The 21,674-nt window shown below is 35.4% G+C and overlaps 1 protein-coding gene across 1 annotated transcript; it reads left to right on the top strand.

Moving 5' to 3' along the window:
• Positions 1-18,984: 18,984 nt before the first annotated feature.
• On the top strand, positions 18,985-20,515 carry LOC113930428 (heterogeneous nuclear ribonucleoprotein D-like). Its single transcript, XM_035725443.1, has 2 exons — positions 18,985-18,996; positions 19,240-20,515. The coding sequence occupies exons 1-2, from the start codon at positions 18,985-18,987 to the stop codon at positions 20,248-20,250; spliced, it is 1,023 nt and encodes a 340-aa protein (XP_035581336.1). The 3' UTR covers positions 20,251-20,515.
• Positions 20,516-21,674: the final 1,159 nt, after the last annotated feature.

The following is a 21,674-nucleotide window of genomic DNA, read 5'->3' on the forward strand; positions in this document are numbered from 1 at the left end:
CACAAGAATTTCTGAATGCCCTAATTAAAAAAAAAAATCCCTTTCTCTCTCTTCACTTTCTCCCAGGTCATAAGAATTCTATTGTATATCTTAACTGTAATCTTTTGCTCCAGTGTATGAGAATTTTTTATATCACCTTACAATCCTTTTGAAAAATACCTGTCATGTTTCCACCCTGAATTGTTTCTGTGTTAGGAAAAACAGAAGCAAGCACCTAGAATCAGTTCTTCAGGTTTCATCCAGACAGGTTAGAACAGACAAACACAAAAGTATTTGAATAAAATCTGCTCCACTTCTCCAGAACCAGAGACTAAGTTCCAGTACTAGGAATGTGGGCTTTTTCAAAATTGTCACCAGTCTTGGGAGGAAATAGTGGAAGTGTAAGTAAAAGTACCACAAAATTGTCCTACCATTTAATTTGCTTTTTATTGATTCAGAGTTTGCTTTGTTGCTGTACCTCTTCGAATATTTTTCATATTTCCAAAAAATTCATGATTACTGTTTCTGGGTGGGTTTTTTTTTTTTATGTTTCTGAGAAGAAATGAGACATCATAGCTACTTGTTTCATCACTTTACTTTTCATTCTTTTTCTTTTTTGGTAAATTTTATTTTTGTATACTTTTAAACTTTTTTAAAAAGTTACAAATAGGGGCACCTGGGTAGCTCAGTTTGTTAAGCATCTGCCTTCAGCTCAGGTTATTATGCCAGGGTCCTGGGATCGAGTCCCGCATTGGGCTCACATTGGGCTCCCCGTTCATCGGGGAACCTGCTTCTCCCTCTCCCTCTGCCTTCTGCTCCCCCTGCTTGTGTTCTCTCTCTCTGTCAAATAAATAAATAGAATCTTTTTTAAAAGTTACCAATATAGTATAAGGAACTACCATACATCACTTATCCAAATTCAGTTTTTACATCATGCCCCATTTGCTTTATTATCCTCTCTCATATGGGTATGGGTTTTACTTACTTTATCATATTAAATAATACATGTGTATGTGAGTAAAACCAATACCCATTTTGGGGGGGATGCATCATTTCAGAGTAAGTTGAGATACTATGTCATTTTTTCATTGACTTTAAATCACAAATTTTTTATGTATACAATTGTATATATATATATTACTCTAAATTGCCTAATACATTATTTGAAACATATACATTTGTCTGTATTAAAGCTGTAAGCAATCTGTTTAATATATTTTATCACCTGTTGCTGTATTTTTAAACAAAAACAACATTGTTTGAAAAAGTAATTATAATAAAGAATAGGCTATGAATGTGACACTTAAAGATTTAATAAATTTAAAATAAACTATTGTTTTCATGCATTACAATTGAAAAATTAAATATACGTTTCCATTACTTCACACACCCACGCAACTAGCAACAGGCTGGATGGTTATTAACAACTCTCTAACTACATATAACTTTCAAGATTGTTATCCTATGACATTTGAAAAGTCTACACACAGGAAATATTTTTCATGCTATCAGGTTAAAGAATGTACACTATCATCATCATTTATTACAATTTCAGAATAATTTATTCTTGGTTTGATTGGTGACAGGGATTGAAGTTAGATATTTGGGTTGTAATGTTAATATTGACTGAACAAAATTGCCTGTTGGGCCTCAACATTTGCTGTTGAAACAGTGTAAGCCACGGTTCAAACCCACTTTGAGGGTTTGGGCCTTCAGATTGTAAACCAAGGAAAAGACTTAGGCCAATAGTAATTAGACTAACAGGACAGAATGACATGCAGCTGCAATATGGCCTCCAGTCCTTATGGTATGGGGAAAAAGTAGAAAATTTTACTTATAGTAGAACATCTTTCAAAATTAAATTCAATTAGTATTCCAAATGCTTTTTTCTCATTTCAATAATCTTCACAGCATCTCCACTTCAAAGTCACCCCTGAGGGTTGGGATCAACTTCTTCCAAGCTTTTGTTAATATTGATATTTGGACCTCTTCCCATGAATCATGAATGCTCTTAATGGCATCTAGAATTGTGAATCATTTTTAAGAAGTTGTTCCATTTACTTTGTTAAGATCCATCAGAGAATCACTATCTGTGAGAGATATGGCTTTATGAAATGTATTTCTTAAATATTATAACTTGAAAGTCAAAATTGTTCTTTGATCCATGGACTGCAGAATGGATGTTCTGTTAGCAGGCATGAAATCATTAACCTCATTGTATATCTCCATCAGAGCTCTTAGATTAGCAGGTGCATTGTCAATAAGCAACAATATTCTGAAGGAAAATGAGAAGTAGGTTTTAACAGTGAGCTTAAAATGTTGAGTAAACCATGCTGTAAACAGATGTGCTGTCATCTATGCTTTGTTGCTCCATTTATAAAGAACGGGTAGAGTAGATTTAGTATAATTCTTAAAAGCCCTGGAAATTTTAGTAAATGAGCATTGGCTTCAACTCAAAAGCATCAGCTACATTAGCTCCTAATATGAGTCAGCATGTTCTTTGAAGCTTTGAAGCCAGTCACAGAATTTTCTCTCTACTATTAAAGCCCTAGATGGCATTTTCTTCCATTATAAGGCTTTTATGTCTACATTGAGAACCTGGTTTTTGTTTTTGTAACCAACTTCATTACTTATTTTAGCTAGATCTTCTGGATAACTTGAAGCAGCTTCTGCATCAGCACTTGCTGCTTCACCTTATACTTTCATGCTATGGAGACCGCTTCTTCACTTAAACCTCATGAATCACCACCTGCTAGATTCTAACATTTCTTCTGCAGTTTCCTCACTTCTTTCAGACTTTATAATTCGAAGAGAGTTAGGGACCATTTCTAGATTAGGCTTTGCTTTAGTGAAATGTTGTGGCTGGTTTGATCTTCTATCCACACCAATAAAACTCTCCATATCAGTACTAAGGCTATTTACTTCCTTTTTCTAAAAACAGATTTTATTTATTTATTTGACAGAGAGAGACAGTGAGAAAGGGAACACAAGCGGGGGTAGTGGGAGAGGGAGAAGCAGGCTTCCCACGGAGCAGGGAGCCTGGTGCGGGACTTGATCCCAGGACCCTGGGATCATGACCTGAGCCAAAGGCAGACACTTAATGACTGAGCCACCCAGGCAACTGGCTATTTACTTTCTTATAATGCAGTGTTCACTGGAGTAACACAGTTTCCTCCAGGAACTTTCTTTGCATTCACAACTTGGTTAAATGGCACAAGAAATCTAGTTTTCAGTCTGTTTTGTCTTTTGACATGCCTTCTTAACTAAGCTTAATTATTTCTAGTTTTTTTTTATTGAAGTATGGTTAACACATAATGTTACATAGTCTTTAGTGTAAAGCATAGTGATTTGGCAATTCTATATGCTATGCTATGCTCACCAAAGTGTAGCTGCCATCTGCTACTGTTATAATACTACTGACTATATTCCCCAGGCTGAAGCTTTTATTCCCCTGATTTATTCATTCCATAACTGGAAGCCTGTACCTCCCACTCCCTTTCACCCATTTTTCCCATCCCTCTCTCCTCTCTGGCAACCACCAAGTAGGTCTCTGTAATTATGGGTATGTTTATGCTTTTATATTTTTACTTTGGTTGTTCATTTTTGTTTTTTAGATTCCACATATAAATGAAATCATATGGTATCTATCTTCCTCTGTATGACTTATTTCACTTAGCACAATACTCTCTACATCCATCCATGTTGTCACAAATGACAAGATCTCATTCCTTTACATGGCTGAGAAATAGCCCATTATACATATGTGTGTATACATATTATATATGTATACACAAACCACATCTTCTTTATCCATTAATCTATTCATGGGCACTTGGATTGCTTTCATATCCTGATTATAGTAAATAATGCTGAAATAAACATAGGGGTGCATATATCTTTTCAAATTAGTGTTTTCCTTTTCTTCGAATAAATACCCAGTAGTGGGATTACTGGATCATATAGTAGTTCTATTTTTAATTTTTGAAGACCTCCATATTCTTTTCCACAGTGGCTACACCAATTTATATTCCCAGTATAAGTGCAAGAGTTCCTTTTTCTCCACATCCTTACCAACCCTTGTTATATCTTGTCTTTTTTATACTAACCATCTTGATAGGTGTAAGGGGACATCTCATTGTGATTTTGATTTGCATTTTGCTGATAATTAGTGATGTTGAGCATCTTTTTATATGTCTGTTAGTCATCTGTATGTCTTCTTTGGAAACATGTCTGTTCAGGTCCTCTGCCCACCTTTTAAACAGATTATTTTTTAATGTTATTATATAAGTTCTTTATGAATTTTGGATATTAACCTATTATTGGATATATCATCTGCAAATATCTTCTCCCATTCATTTGGTTGATTGTTTCGTTGATGGTTTCCTTTTCTGCACAAAAGGTTTTTATTTTGGTATAGTCTCAATAGTTTATTTTTGATTTTGTTTCCCTTGCCTGAAGAGACATATCAAGGAAAATGCTGTTGAGTCCAATGTTAAAGATGTTGCTGCTTATGTTTTCTGTTAGGAGTTTTATGGTTTCCAGGCACCTGGGTGGCTCAGATGGTTGGGTGTCTGCCTTCGGCTCTGGTCGTCATCCCAGCGTCCTGGAAGCAAGTCCTGCATTGGGCTCCCTGCTCCTTGGGAGCCTGCTTCTCCTTATGCCTCTCTCTCTCTCTCTCTGTCTCTCATGAATAGGTAAGTAAAATCTTAAAAAAAAGGAGTTTTATTGTTTCAGGTCTCCCATTTAGGTCTTTAATCTATTTTGAGTTTATTTTTGTGTATATGTCTTTTCCCTGCTGTATATTCTTGCCTCCTTTCTCATAGATTAATTGACCATATGAGCATAGATTCAGTTCTGGGCTCTCTTTTGTGTTCCACTGATCTATTTTTGTGCCAACACCATACTGTTTTTATTATTATAACTTTGTAGCATATCTTGAAATCGGTATTGTGATATGTCCAACTCTTTTCTTCTTTCTCAAGGTTGTTTTGGCTATTGGGGTCTTTTGTCATTCCATACCAATTTTAAGGGTATTTTTTCTAGTTCTGTGAAAAATGCTGCTGGTATCTTGATAGGCATTTCACTGCATCTGTAGACTGTGTTAGGTAAGATGGATATTTTAACTATTAATTCTTCCAATTCATGAACACGGAATATCTTTCCATTTATTTGTGTCATCTTCAATATCTTTCATTTGTGTTTTATAGTTTGCAGAACACAGGTCTTTATCTCTTTGATTAAGTTTATTTCTAGGCATTTTCTTCTTTTTGGTGACTTGTAAATGGAATTTGTTTTCTTAATTTCTCTTTCTGCCATTTTATTACTAATGTATATAAATGCAACATATTTCTTTATATTAGTTTTGTATCCTCCAAATTTACTAAATTCCCTTATTATTCGTAATAAATTTTGGTGAAGTCTTCAGGGTTTTCTTTGTATAGTATTATGTGATCTGTAGATAGTGACAATTTTACTTCCCCATTACCAATTTGTGTGCCTTATTTCTTTTTCTTGTCTGATTGCTGTGGCTAATACTTCAAATGCTATGTTGAAGAAAAGTGGTGAAAAAGAATATGTCTTGTTCCTGACTTTATAAGCAAAGGTCTTAGGTTTTCACTGCTGAGTATGATGCAAGTTGTGAGATTTTCATAAATGAGTTTTATTATGTTGAGGTATATTAGCTGTAAACCCACTTTGTTGAGAGTTTTTTCATGAATAGCTTTTAGAATTTTGTCAAATAGTATTTGTGCATTTATTGCACAATCATGTGGGTTTTGTTATTCATTTTGTTAATGTGGTGTATCACATTGATTGATTTGCAAATATTGAACCACCCTTGCATCCTCAGAATAAATTCTACTTGTATATTTTTCAGTGATGTTTGCCAATATTTTGTTGAAGATTTTATATCTATGTTCATCAGAGATATTGCTCTGTTCTTTCTTTTTTCCTTTAGTGTTTTTCTATGGTTTCTGTATGAGGATAATGCTGACTTCATAGAATGTACTTTAAAGCTCTTCTTTCTATTTTCTTATTTGAAATAATGTGAGAAAAACAGGTATTAACTCTTCTTTAAATGTATGATAGAATCCACTTGTGAACCCATATGGTCCTGGACTTGGTTTATTGGGAGTTTTGAATACCAATTCCTTTTCTTAATATAAGTAATTGGACTCAAGATTTTCTATTTCTTCCTGACTCACTTTTGGAAGATTGTATAATTTTAGGAATCATCCATTTTTTCTAGGTTATCGAGTTTATTGGCATATAATTTTTGTAGTAGTCCCTTATAATCTTTTGTATATCTGTGGTAACAACTTTTACTTCTGTTTCACTTGTGATTTTATTTATTTGGATCTTTTTTTTTTTTTTTGATGACTCTGCCTAAGGTTTATTTATTTATTTTTTCATCTTTCTGAAGAACTGGCTTTGGTTTTATTTTTTTATATTTTATTCTCAATGTCATTTATTTCTGTTCTGGTCTTTATTATTCCCTTCCCTTTATTCACTTTAAGCTTTGTTTGTTATTCTTTTTCTGTTTCCTTTAGTTTTAAGGTCAGATTGTTTATTGAGATTTTTCTTGCTTCTTGATGTAGGCCTGTATCACTATAAACTTCCCTCTTAGAACTGCTTGCCAAAGAATTTGGACCATTATGTTTTCATTTTCATTTGTCTTCATGTATTTTATGGTTTCTTCACTGATTTTTTTCATTCATACATTAGTTGTTTAGTAAGATGTTGTTTAGTCTCCACGCTTGTGGGTTTTTTTTCCCCAGTGTTTTTTATTGTGTTTGATTTCTAGATTATGCATCTAGGAAAAGATGCATAATATGATTTAAATCTTCTTAAATTTACTGAGACGTGTTTATTTGTCTAACATGTGATCTATCTTGGAGAATATTCCATATCCATGTAAAAAGAATGAGCATTCTGTAGTTTTAGGATGAAATGTCCTGTATAGATCTATCAGGTTTATCCATTTCACCATGTCATTCAAAGTCACTGTTTTGTTGTTGTTGTTGTTAATTTTCTGCCTGGATCATCTATCCATTGATGTAACTGAGGTAGTAACCATCCTGCTATTATTGTATGACTGGTATTTTCTCCCTTATGTCTGTTAATATTTGCTTTTTGCATTTAGGTGCTCCTACACTGGGTGCATAGATTGTTACAATTATTATATACTTTGGTTGGATTGATCCTTTTATCATTATATAAAAGTTCTTTGTTTTTTGTTACAGTCTTTGTTTTAAAGTCTGTTTGATCTTATATAAGTATTGCTACCCTCATTTTTTTTTTGCTTATTTTGAATGGAATAGTTTTTTTCTTTTTTAAATCCCTTTACTTTCAGTCTATATTTGTTTTTAGGTCTGAAATGAGTCTCTTGTAGACAGCATATATGGGTCTTTTTAAAAATGTATTCAGTCACCTAATATATATATTGTTTTATTGGTAGGTATGTAGTCATTGCCATTTTGTTCTTTGTTTTCTGGTTGTTTTGTAATTCTTCTCTGTTCCTTTCTTCTCTTTCATTTTTTTCTTTTTGATCAATTTCTTTCTTTAATATTATGTTTAGCTTTCTTTCTCTTCATTTTTGTGTATCTATTAGAGGTTTTTGTTTTTGGTTACCATAGGTTCATATATATCATGCTAATTATATAGCTCCTTAGGTTAAGTTGATGGTCACTTAAGTTTGAACACTTTCCAAGAGAACTCCATTTTCACTCTCCCTTCCACATTTTATGAACATGTTGTCATATTTAACATTTTCTTTTAAATTTGTGAGTCTCCTTAACTAATTTTCAGATATAATTTTTTTACTATTTTTGTATTTTAACCTTCACACTAGATGTATAGTTGATTGCTATACTAATTTTACTGTATGTTTGATTATACTCATAATTTTTTCCTTTTATAATTTTCCTTTGATGATTTTTACCTCTAATTATGGCCCTTTGTTTTCCACTTTAACAAGTATCTTAACATTTCTTGTAAGTCCATTTTAGTGGTGATGAACTTTAACTTTTGTTTGTGTGAGAAACTCTTTATCTGTTGTCTTTCAATGCTGAGTGATAACTTTGCTGGATAGAGTATTCTTGATAATAGTTTTTTTTTTCATCACTTTAAATATATCATGTCATTGCTTTCTGGCTGGTAAGGTTTCTGCTGAAAAATCAATCAATAACCATGTGGGGTTTTCCATGTAGATTTGCCTTCCTCTTGCTGCTTTTAGAATTTTCTCTTTATCTTTAATATTTGATGGTTTATTTATTATGTGTCATGGTGTGTACTTCCTTGGGTTCATGTTTTTTGGAACTTTCTGTGCTTCCCAATTCCTGTTGTCTATTTTCTTCTCTGTGTTTGGGAATTTTTTAGCTATTATGTCTACAAATGTTTTTTGTTGTTTATTTGTTTGATTTGTTTTGTTTTGTTTGCTTTTTTCTCTTTCTTTCCTCTTTCTGGAACTCCTATAATACAAGAGTTTCTTCACTTGATGTTGTTCAAGAGATCCCTTAACCTATACTATTATTATTGTTGTTGTTACTGTTATTGTTATTTTCTGTTCAACTTGAGGGCTTTCCATTATTTCGTCTCCCATATCATTGATCTGTTCTTTTGTATTCTCTAATCTACTGTTGATTTCCTCTGGTGTATTTTTCATTTTATTTACTGTATTCTTCCATTCTGATTTTTTAAATAAATTTTCTATTCAAGTTCTCTTTCTAGTCCAATGAGTTTATTCTTTCTCTTTCTAGTCCAATGAGCATCTTTAAAACCATAACCTTGAACTCTTGATCAGGTAAATTGGTTATCTCTGTTTCATTTATTTTTCTTCTGAGGTTTTGTCTTGTCTTTTCACTTGGAGCATATTCCTCTGTCTCATCATTTTCCTTTACTTTCTGTGTTTGTTTCTATAAATTAAGAGGAACAGCCACTTCTTCTAAACTTGGATTAATTTTTTTTAATGTCTTTCCCCTGGGTTGACTGTGTGTGCCTGGTAAAGTTGGCTGGGTGGCTGGAGCTGTGGTTGTGTGGGCTTGAGGTCCCAGGGCACTCTGTGTTGAGGCTGCCTTGGGTGATGGCTGGAGCTGAAATGGGAACAGGCTGGGGCAGTGTGGGACTCTGCACAGAGGGTTCCCTGGCAGGAAAACTTAAGCTGAAGTAGGTGCATATCAGGGCAGTCTAATGGCTCTCCATGAAGAAGAATCATGGTAGGACAACTGAAGCAAAAGTGGGAATGGGCTGAGGTGGTACTAGGGCTCCCTGTACAGAAGGCACTTTAGCAGGATAGCTGAAGCTGAAGTTGGTGTAAGTCAGGATGTCCTGAGATGGTCTGTGCAATGGGCACCCTGGCAAGATGTCTGGGATTGAGGTAGGTTTCTTAGGGCACTCCATGCAGGGTGTGTCCTGGAGAGTTTCAGAACCAAAGTGGGACATACTTGGAATGTTTTGGGGTGCTTTTCGTCTGTGTCAGCTTAGCAAGATGGCTCTAGTTGTAGTGAGCATTGACCAGGCATGTCCCAGTGTACACTGCAGTGGGGTCACTTTGATCATCTAGGGTACCTGAACCCCTGGACTCCACTCACATCTAAGTTATTCTATATTCTAGTTTTTCTTTTAAGCTGCAGCTTTTATTCTGTGCCCAAGGGCATCCAGAGCTAGTGTGAGCTAAGGGTCAAGGGTTCACTCAACTGGCTATGGTACCCAGACCCTGCTCTGGTCTGCACTATCAAGATGGAGGGAGAATATAAACCATGGTGCTTATCAGCCCCTCCAATGCAAAGAGAGTTCCAGCAGCTCTCTCATCATTTGTTAGGGTAGTAAGGCTGGGTCATTTATATCTTAGTTGCTCTTTGAAAACACAGCTTGTATGTGTGTGTGTGTGTGTGTGTGTGTGTGTGTGTGTGTGTGTGTGTGTGTGTGCGCGCGCTCCAGGGTAGATGAATATGGTCTTGGAACCTCAGTACTATCCTTCCCCACTGTAGTTCACAACTTCCTGGGTAAGTGCTTTCCTGGTTACCATTGTCTCCATCTCACTTGCTGTTATCTATGTGGTATATCTTTTGCTATGTGGAAGCTGTTCAGTTAACTCTAAGTTCTTCTTAAGGAGGAATTGCTCTATAAATTGGTGTAGATTAAGTATGTCTGTGGAGAAGGTGAATTTAAGGTCTTCCTACATCATCATCTTGGACCTTTATCTAATCATTTATTGCTTTTGATTTAAAGTGAGAGATGTGTGATTCTTCCCTTCACTTGAACACTTATAGACCATTATAGGGTTATTAATTTGCCCAATTTCAATATTGTTGTGTCTCAGAGAATTGGGAGGCCTAAGGAGTGGGAGAGAGATGGGGGGACAGCTGGTCAGTGGAACAGTCAAGACACACACAACAGTTATCAATTGAATTTGATACCTTCTAGGCTCACAGTTCATGGTGCCCCAAATGATTATAATAATATCAAAGATCACTGATCACAGATTAATATAACAAACACAGTATTAATGAAAAGGTTTGAAATATTACAAGAATCAGGAAATTGTGATATAGAGATCTGAAGTGATCAAATATTGTTGGAAAATGACACTGATAGACTTGCTCAACAAAATCTTTCCACAAAAGTTCCATTTGTAAAAAATGCAACACCTGCAAAGGGCAATAAAGTGAAGAGCAACCAATCAAGTTATGCCTGTATAGTACTTTTAGGGAAAAAAATTTTTTTCAATTCTCATTTTCCCCCTTGAACTGAAAGAAGCAAAGTGGAACTTAGTTACAGTGCTCCAAGCTGTCTGTGGGCCACCCAAGATACAGGCTTCTTGTCTCTTCTGATTTTGAGCTCAGACAAAGAAAAGCAGAATACTTTGTATCATTCTGGCAAAAGTTGCAGAAAGTAGTGGAGAATGTTTCAACACATGAAAGCTTCAGGGAAACTGTAGATGTATGGGTGTTTGGGGTAAGGGATGGGCTGGTAATAAAACATCTATAGTCATGAGGAGATTCTAGGCTGAGTCTCTTTGGGAGATTAAAATATTTGGCAACAAAAGTATATAATCAAAGAAAAGCACACATAAGCCCAAACAGGATGTTTCCCCAGAAAAGAACCAATATCTTAAGCCTTAGCCCTGAGCTGATATAAAAATTCAGAACATGCCCTGCTAATTACTGAAGATCTGCACCACCAAGCTGCAAAGATTGGGTAAGCTGGCTGTTTTTTTTAATGAATTGTTGAGTACTACATCAAAAACTAATGATGTACTATATGTTGGCTAACTGGACATAATGCAAAAAAAGCTGGCCTAATTTTTAATTATTTGAAGAAAAGTCATTTGAAACTATTGAGTCTGAGAAACAAAAAGAAACAAGAACTATAAAGTAAAAAGAGCCAAAAGCATTTATGAGACTGTTAACTGAACCAATATATGCATTATTGAAATCCTAGAACAAAAAGTGGCTGAAAATTTATTTGATAAAATAGTAGCCCAGATTTGATAAAATAATAGCCCCTAGGTCCCCAAATTTGAGGAAAGTATGGATATACAAATACAAGAAGCACAAACAACAAGTAGACTAAATCTAAAGAGACTCACACTGAAAATATATTATCATCAAATTCTCAAAAGTCAGACAATGAGAAAATCTTGGAAGAGATACAGAAGTGATTTGTCACATACAATGGATCCTCAGTAAGATTATTAGTGAATTTTTCAGTAGAAACCTTGTAGAAAGATGACAGTCAGATGATATGGTAAAGAGATGAGAGAGAAAAACTGACAAGAATGCTCTATCTGGTTAAACTGTCTTTCAAAAATGAGAGAAAAAATTATTATACTTCCATACAAACAAAAACTAAGGGAGTTTATTGACATTGGAACTTCCCTTTAATAAATGCAAAAGGAAATCCTTTAAGTTGAAACAAAAGGATGCAAGAGAGTAATTTATAGCTATACAAATAAACTAAGATATCTGGTGAAGGAAAATGTAAGGAAAACTATAAAAACCAGTACTATTGTATTGCATTTTTTGATTTTGAATCTGGTTTATATTTTCTACAGTTTGTAAGGGAAAAATCATAAAAAAAATAATTAGGTCTGTGTTAACAGGTACACAACATATAAAGATATAATTTGTGACATTTTTAACATAAAATGAGGGAATGAAAATAAAGGAGGAATTATTTTTTGTCTAATTGAACTTAATTTCAATTTAAAATCGTTGTTACAACTTTAGAATATTATATGTAATCCCCATGGGAACCACAGAGTAAATATCAATATAGGGGCGCCTGGGTGGCTCAGTCCTTGAGCGTCTGCCTTCGGCTCAGGTCATGATCCCAGGGTACTGGGATCGGCCCCGCATAGGGCTCCCTGCTCGGTGGGAGGCCTGCTTCTCCCTCTCTCACTCCCCCTGTTTGTGTTCCCTCTCTCGCTGTGTCTCTCTCTGTCAAATAAATAAATAAAATCTTATAAAAAAATAAATATCAATATAATATGCACAAAAGAAAATGAAAAGAGAATCAGAAGGTATCACTACAAAAGAAAAACAAAAACAAAAACAAAACACAATTAAACTTAAAGGGAGGAAATAAGTGAGGAAATGAGGGGCAAAAACTATATATGACATACAGAAAGTATATAAAACAATGGTACTAGTAAGTCCCTCTGTCACTAATTATTTTTAAGATTTTATTTATTCGTTTGAGAGAGAGAGAGAGAATACGAGCAAGAGAAGTGGGGAAGGGTAGAGGGAGAGGCACAAGCAGACTCCCCGCTGAGCAGGGAGCCTGAAGTGAGGCTCTATCCCAGGACCTGAGCCAAAGGCAGACCCTCAACTGAGATACCCAAGTGCCCCTGCCACTAATTATTTAAAATGTATCCGTATTAAACTGCCCAATCAATAAGCAGATTGGGAGAATGGATAAGAAAACATGATCCAATAATGTTCTATCTATAAAACACTTCATATCAAAGGACCCACATAGTTTTAAAGTAAAAGAATAGAAAAAATATATTCCGAGAAAATAGTAATCAAAAGATAACAAGGTATCTATAATAATATTAAACAAAATAAACTTCCATTATATTTCAAATTCAATTCAAAATAGACTTCAAATATATTTCAATTCTATTAGCCAACATATAATACATCATTAATTTCAGATGTAGAGTTCAGTAATTCATCAGTTGGATATGATACCCAGTGCTCATCACATAACATGCCTTCCTTAATTTCTGTCACCCAAATATCCCATCTTCCCACCCACCTCCCCTCCAGCAATCCTCAGTTTGTTTCTTATAGTTAAGTCTCTCACTGTTTGTCTCCCTACTTTCTTCCCATTCAGTTTTCCCTCCTTTCCCCCATGATCTTCAGTGCTATTTCTTATATTCCATATAAGAGTGAAACCATATAATAACTGTCTTTCTCTGATCGGCTTTTTACGCTCAAAATAATACCCTCCAGTTCCAACCACGTTGATGTAAATGGTGAGTATTCATCTTTTTTGGATGGCTGAGTAATATCCCATTGTATGTATATACCACATCTTCCTTATCCATTCATCTGTCGATGGATATCTGGGTTCCCTCCACAGTTCAGCTACTATGGACATTGCTGCTATAAATATTGAGGTACAGGTTCCCCTTCGGATCACTACTTTTGTATATTTGGGGTTAATACCTAGTGTGCAGTTGTTGGGTCGTAGGGTAGCTCTATTTTTAACTTCTTGAGGAACCTCCATACTATTTTCCAAAGTAGCTGTATAAGCTCCCATTCCCACCAACAGTATAAGGGGGTTCCCCTTTCTCCACATTCTTGCCAATATTTGTTGTTTCCAACATTGTTAATTTTAGGCATTCTGACTGGTGTGAAGTGGTATCTCATGGTTTTGATTTGTATTTCCCTAAAGCCAAGTGATGTTGAGCATTTTTTCATGTGTCTGTAGGCCATTTGTAGCTCTTCTTTGGAGAAATGTCTGTTCATGTCTTCTGCACATTTCTTGACTGGATTTTTTTCTTTTATTTTGGGGTGTTGAGTTTCATAAGTTCTTTATCTATAAATCACTTGTGAATATCTTCTCCCATCCCATAGGTTACCTTTTAGTGTTGTTTACTGTTTCCTTTGCTGTGGAAAAGCTTTTTATCCTGATGAAGTCCCAGTGGTTAATTTTTGCTTTGTTTCCCTTGCCTTTGGAGACATGTTTAGCAAGAAGTTCTGTGGCCAAAATCAAAGAAATTGTTGCCTGTGTTCTATTCTAGGATGTTGATGGATTCCTGTCTCACATTTAGGTGTTTCCTCCATTTTGAGTATATTTTGTGTATGGTGTAAGAAAATAGTCCAATTTTATTCTTCTATATGTGGCTGTCCAATTTACCCAGCACTATTTGTTGAAGAGACTGTTGTGTTTATTCCCCCCCCGTTGGATATTCTTTCCTGCTTTGTTGAAGATTAGTTGACCATAGCGTTGAGGGTCCATTTCTGGGTTCTCTACTGTGTTCCATTGATCTATGTGTCTGTTTTTGTGCTAGTACCATACTGTTTTGATGATTATAGCTTTGAAATATAGCTTGAAGTCTGGAATTGTGATGTCTCCAGCTTTGGTTTCCTTTTTCAACATCTCTCTGGATATTTGGGGTCTTTTCTGGTTCCATTCAAATTTTAGGATTATTTGTTCCAGCACTGAAATATGTTGATGGTAATTTGTTAGGGATTGCATTGAATGTGTAGATTGCTCTGGGTAACACTGACATTTTAACAAATATTGTTAATTAGCATGGAATGTCTTTCCATTTCTTTGGGTCTTCCTCAATTTCTTTCATAAGTGTTCTGTAGTTTTTAGAGTACATATCCTTTACTTCTTTGATGAGGTTTATTTTTAGATCCAATAATCAACCAGGAAATTAAAGCAGTAATCAAAAATCTCCAAACAAACAAGAGTCCAGGGCCACATGGCTTCCCAGGGGAATTCTGACAAACATTTAAGGAACTAATACCTATTCTTCTAAAGTTGGTTCAAAAAACAGAAATGGAAGGAAAACTTCCAAACTCTTTCTATGAGGCCAGCATTACCTTCATCCCAAAACCAGATAAAGACCTCATCAAAAAGGAGAATTACAGGCCAATATCTCTGATGAACATGGGTGCCAAAATACTAAGATACTAACCAATAGTATCCAACAGTACATTAAAAAGATTACTCACCACAACCAGGTGGGATTTATTCCTGGGTTGCAAGGGTGGTTCAACAATCGCAAATCAATCAACGTGATAGAGCACATTAACAGAAGAAGAGACAAAAACCGTATGATCCTCTCAATTTATTCATAAAAAGCATTTGACAAAATATAACATCTTTTCTTGTTTAAAACTCTTAGTAGTGTAGAGATAGAGGGAACATACCTCAGCATCACAAAATCCATATACAAAAAGCCCACAGTGACTATCATTCTTAATGGGGAAAAACTGAAAGCTTTTCCCCTAAGGTCAGGAAGACGACAGGGATTTCCACTCTCACCGCTGTTGTTCAACATAGTACTAGAAGTCTTAATCTGAGAAATCAGACAATAAAAAGAAAAAAAAAAGCATTCAAATTGGCAGAGAAGAAGTCAAACTCACTCTTTGCAGATGACATGATACTTTATGTGGAAAACACAAAAGACTCCACTCCAAAATTGCTAGAACTTATGCAAGAATTCAGCAATGTGGCAGGATATAAAATCACTGCACAGAAGTCAGTTGCATTTCTATACACTAACAATGAGACAGAAGAAAGAGAAATTAAGGAATCAATCCCATTTACAATTGCACCAAAAAACAAAATAGACTTTAATTTAAAAATGTCTTTAAATAAGACAATGAAGAAATAGAAAAGGCCAATTCTAGAAGATATAACAATTCTAAATATATATGCATCAAACTTTAAAGCTCTAATATATATAAAGCAAATATTGATAAAATTAAAGGGAGAAATAGTTTTATAAAAATAGTTGAAGACTTTAATATGTCACTTTTAACAATGGATAAAATAAACAGAAAATCAATAAGGGGAGAAAGTAGTTGAACAGCACTAAAGTACTAAAGAAACCTAATAGATATATGCAAAATAACCCACATAAAAAGAACAAAATACTCATTATTTTCTCATGGGCATGGAATAATTTTTCAGGATAGAACACATGTTAGGCAAGAACAAAAGTCTAAATAAATTTTGAAACAATGAAATAATATAATACATTTTTTTCTTATGACAATGTAATGAAACTATATAACAATAGCAAAAGTAAGCTGAAAATACACAAATATGTGGCAACCAAATCAATCACTCTTAAACAATCAGTGGGTCAAATGTAAAATAAGAAGGGAAATTAGAAAATAATTTGGGACAAACAAAAATAAAAACAACATACCACAAGTAATGGGATGCAGTGAAAATAGTACTAAAAGGGAAAATTTTTGCAATTAATGTTTATTTTTAAAAAATGGCCTCAAGGGGCACTTGGGTGGCTCAGTCGTTAAGCGTCTGCCTTCGGTTCAGGTCATGATCCTGGGGTCCTGGGATCAAGCCCTGCATCAGGCTCCCTGCTCCATGGGAAGACTGCCTCTCCTTCTCCCACTCACCCTGCTTGTGTTCCCTCTCTTGCTGTGTCTCTCTCTGTCAAATAAATAAATAAAATCTTTAAAAAAAAAAGGCCTCAAAACAGTAGGTGAAATGTAAACCTTAAGGAACTAGATAAACAATGAATTAAATACAAAGCTAAGGAGATAATAAAGATTAGATTAGACATGAAATACAAAATAGAAAAATTAGAGAAAACCCTTGAAACTAAGATTCAGTTTTTCAAAAAATGCAACAAAATTGACAAACTTCAGCAAGACTAAGAAAAAAATTTTAAATAACTAAAATCAAAAATGAAAGAGAAGACATTGTAACTGATACAAGAGAAGGATTATAAATATATAGTATGAACATTTCTATGCCAATAAATTATATAATGTGGATAAAAAGAACAAATTCTTAAAAACACACAAGTATCAAGAATGAAATAATTGAAAAATTGAAAGCCTGAGAGATTTATAACTACAAAAGATATTAAATCAGTAATCAAAATCTTTTCAACAGAGGAAATATCAGAAGAAATTGATACACTTGTGAATTTTACCAAATATTTTTTTTAAAAAAGTTAAAACTAATCCTTCTCAAACTGTCCAAAAATTGAAGAGGTGGGTACACTTACAACCTTATATCTATGAGGCCAACATTACTTTGATACCAAAGCTAAGCAAAGACACTACATGGAAAGAAGACTATAGATCAATATTACTTATAACTTTGAGGCTAAAGTCTTTAACAAAATATTAGCAATCCATATTCATCATAGTATTAAATATGTTATACACCTTGACCAACTGGAATTTATTCTTTGAGTGCAATGATGTTTCAACTTAAAAAAATCCAATCAGGTAATAAATATTAACATAATAAAAGAAAGATCACATGATTATCTTGATAGATGCATGAAAAGAATTTGACAAAATTCATTACCTTTTCATGATAAAAGTACTCAATAATTAGAAATTAAAGGAAGCTAGCTCAAGAATATAAAGGACATATATGAAAACCCACAGCTAACATCATATTCAATAGTAAAAGACTAAAAATATTACCTTTAAGATCAGGAACAAAACAGGATTTCATATTTTACCCATTCTATTTGATATAGTATTAGAAGTCCAAGACAGAGAAATTAGGTAAGGGAAAGAAATATGAGGCATCAAAATTGAAAATAAGAAATTAAGTTTTATGTTTACAGATGACATGATTTTACACGTAGAAAAGTATAAAGATTTCCCAAATATATGAAAACTAAAAAATGAATTCAGTGAAGTTGCAGTCAACACACAAAATTTAACTATTTCTATACACTAAAAATAAAACAAGACAAAAAAATGAAAATAAGAAATCAATTACATTGTTAATATCATCAATAAAAAGTAAAATACTTAGAAATAAACTTAACCAAGGAGGTAAAAAAAAAGTAAGCTGAAAATTAAAACTATTGGTGAAAGAAATTAAATAAGATAGAAATAAATGGAAAAATATCTCATGTTCATAGATTGGAAAAAAATAATTTTAAGATGTCAAATTATCTAAAGTGGTATACAAATTCAATGCAATCCCTGCCAAATTTTCAGTTACAATTTTTGCAGAAATACAAATATACATTCTTAAATTCATATGCAATATCATGGCACCACTTGTCAATACAATTATAAAAAAAGAAGGTTGGAGGTCTCATACTTGGTGATTATTAAATTCTACAATGCTACAAATATCAAAATGGTGTGGTATTGGCCTAAAGATAGACATATAGACAAATGGAGTAAAAACTAAATCCTCACACATATAGTCAATAATGTTCTACAAGGGACTCAATTCATGCAATGGGGGAGGACAGTTTTTTTTTCCAAAATAAAGTTGGGAAAACCAGATATCGATAAGCAAGAGTCAAATTGGACCTTTACTTTAAACCATACACAAAAATTCACTAAAAATAAAACAAAACTCAAATCAAAATGGATCCAAAACTTAAATGTAATATCTTAAATTATAAAACTCTGAAAAAAACATAAGAAAAAGTCTTACATGGTATTTGACAAAAATTTCTTATATAGAACACCAAAACCACAGGTAACAAAATAAAAAAAAAAATAAGTAAATTGGGCTTTATCAGAATTAAACATTTTTGTGCATCAAAGGACACTATCAACAGAATGAAAATGCTATCTTTGAAATAGAAAAATAAATATTTGCAAATAATACATCAAGGATCAATAATCCAGAATATATAAAGAATTTATACAATTCAGATGGGGAGAGAAGATGGTAGGAGGACCCTAGGCCCATCTGGTCCTACAAATACAACTAGATAATTATCACATCATTCTAAATACCCCAGAAATCAACCTGAAGACTGACAGAACAAATTCCACAACTGAAGGGAAAGAAGAAGCCATGTCAAAGAAGGTAGGCAGTGTGGAGACATGGTTTTGTGGAGAAATGGATCTCAGACGCTGTGGAGGGGGGGACTCATGGTTGCAGAGAAAAAAGAGAGGGGGGGGAGAGGAAAAGAGGGAGAGAGAGAGATGGGAGGGCACACAGGGGAACATACAAGGAGAATATTTCCTCAAAGCTATTGCCTGGGAAAATGAGAGGGGCTGAATTTTCTGAGCTCTTGCAACCAGCAGGGCTTAAAGACTGGAGTTTTAGCTCTTCCGCCGCCATTTTAAATCCAGCTCCATACAACGCTCAGCCGCCGCTGCTGCCGCGACCCGGACTGCGCGCCAGCACCCCACGGCCGACAACTCCGCCACCATGGAGGACATGAACGAGTACAGCAACGTAGAGGAATTCGCAGAGGGATCCAAGATCAACGCGAGCAAGAATCAGCAGGATGACGGTAAAATGTTTATTGGAGGCTTGAGCTGGGATACGAGCAAGAAAGATCTGACTGAATATTTGTCTCGATTTGGGGAAGTTGTAGACTGTACAATAAAAACAGATCCAGTGACTGGAAGATCAAGAGGATTTGGATTTGTGCTTTTCAAAGATGCTGCTAGTGTCGATAAGGTTTTGGAACTGAAAGAACACAAATTGGATGGCAAATTGATAGACCCCAAAAGGGCCAAAGCTTTAAAAGGGAAAGAACCCCCCAAAAAGGTTTTTGTGGGTGGATTGAGCCCAGATACTTCTGAAGAACAAATTAAAGAATATTTTGGAGCCTTTGGAGAGATTGAAAATATTGAACTTCCCATGGATACAAAAACAAATGAAAGAAGAGGATTTTGTTTTATTACATATACAGACGAAGAGCCAGTAAAGAAATTGTTAGAAAGCAGATATCATCAAATTGGTTCTGGGAAGTGTGAAATCAAAGTTGCACAACCCAAAGAGTTATACAGGCAGCAACAGCAACAACAAAAAGGAGGAAGAGGTGCTGCAGCTGGTGGACGAGGTGGTACTAGGGGTCGTGGACGAGGTCAGGGCCAAAACTGGAACCAAGGATTTAATAATTATTATGATCAAGGATATGGAAATTACAATAGTGCCTATGGTGGTGATCAAAACTATAGTGGCTATGGCGGCTATGATTATACTGGGTATAACTATGGGAACTATGGATATGGACAGGGATATGCAGACTGCAGTGGGCAACAGAGCACTTACGGCAAGGCGTCTCGAGGGGGTGGCAATCACCAAAACAATTACCAGCCATACTAAAGGAGGATGTTGGAGAAAACAGGAGGAGATTGCTAAAGTTAACCCATCTTGCAGGACGACATTGAAGATTGGTCTTCTGTTGATCTAAGATGATTATTTTGTAAAAGACTTTTTAGTGTACAAGACACAACTGTCCAACTGTATATAGCCGCCAATTAGTTTTCTTTGTTTTTACTTTGTCTTTTGCTATCTGTGTTATGACTCGATGTGGATTTGTGTTTATACAAATTTTATTTGTATGATTCCATGTTAAACGTCAAATAAATGCTTCTTTATGTGAAAAAAAAAAAGACTGGAGTTTTAACAGTTGATAGGTTTACTTGGATAGAGCCCTGAGGGCACTGCCCTACTCCTAGAGAGAAAGCAGGCAAACAACCTGGGAGCAAACTGCTTTGAAACGAGTGATCTGAAGAATTCCTGCAGCCCACAGTGGGGAGATTATTCACTCTTTTTGGAGCACTTCCCTGAGAGGCAGCTTCCAGGGAGACTCCTCTATGGGGATAAAGGAGCCAGAGGGTGCAATTTCCCCTTCCCTCAGTGTAAACACAGAGCCACCAGTTGAAGGCAGCTCAGCCCCCAAATGGGCTGCCTAACTTGCTTACACCAAGTCCCACCCCGTTGAGCTCTGGCCTGAGTGCCCTTCTCAGTCAAGCTTGCTTCAACCCAGCACAGCAGACCCCTCACCCAGAAGACCAGCACAGGACCCTGCCCACACCACTTCCATAAAGCCTGGAGTTTTAAAAGTCAGCAGGCTTGGCTAGGGTAGGGCCTGGAGGGCACTGCTCTGTACCTGGAGAGAAGACAGGCAAACAACCCATAGGCAGTATAGAAAAAACCATCTGAAAAATACCTGGCTCACACAGGGTTGAGGGGGAGGGATTATTCACTCTAATCCTCTGAGTGCTTCCCTGAGAGGCAGTGTGACAGAGACCACTCTCTGGGAACAAAGGATCTGACTGGTGCCATTTCCTTTCCCCTCCCCTGAGCATAAACACAGAGCCACCAGCTGTAAGCAACCATAGCTCAGACACTGGTTGCCTAACTTGTTTATACCAAGTCCCACAGCCCTGAGCTCAGGCAGTACTCCCTTCTCAGCCAAGCTTGCCTCAGTCCCAGTGCAGCAGGCCCCTCCCAAAGAAAACCAGCACAAACCTCTTCCCACAACATATCTCAGGGCTTCAGTTCTACTGGAAGTAGTATCACATCTCATTTAACAAACAGATCAGGGCACACCAAGTAAAAACTCACCATATTCTGGCCAAGGACAAAACAATGCCCACTGCAGGCAAGGAGAACCTCTGCAGACTAGTGGCCAGAAGGATAGAATGGCCAAAACATAACAGCAGAACCCATGCAGCACATAACAGAGACACTCCCTGAAGATCCTGGTCCCGGTAACTATATGACCTCTTCTTCGTAAAGCC

Source organism: Zalophus californianus, chromosome X, assembly GCF_009762305.2.
Source record: "Zalophus californianus isolate mZalCal1 chromosome X, mZalCal1.pri.v2, whole genome shotgun sequence".
Lineage (NCBI taxonomy): Eukaryota > Metazoa > Chordata > Mammalia > Carnivora > Otariidae > Zalophus > Zalophus californianus.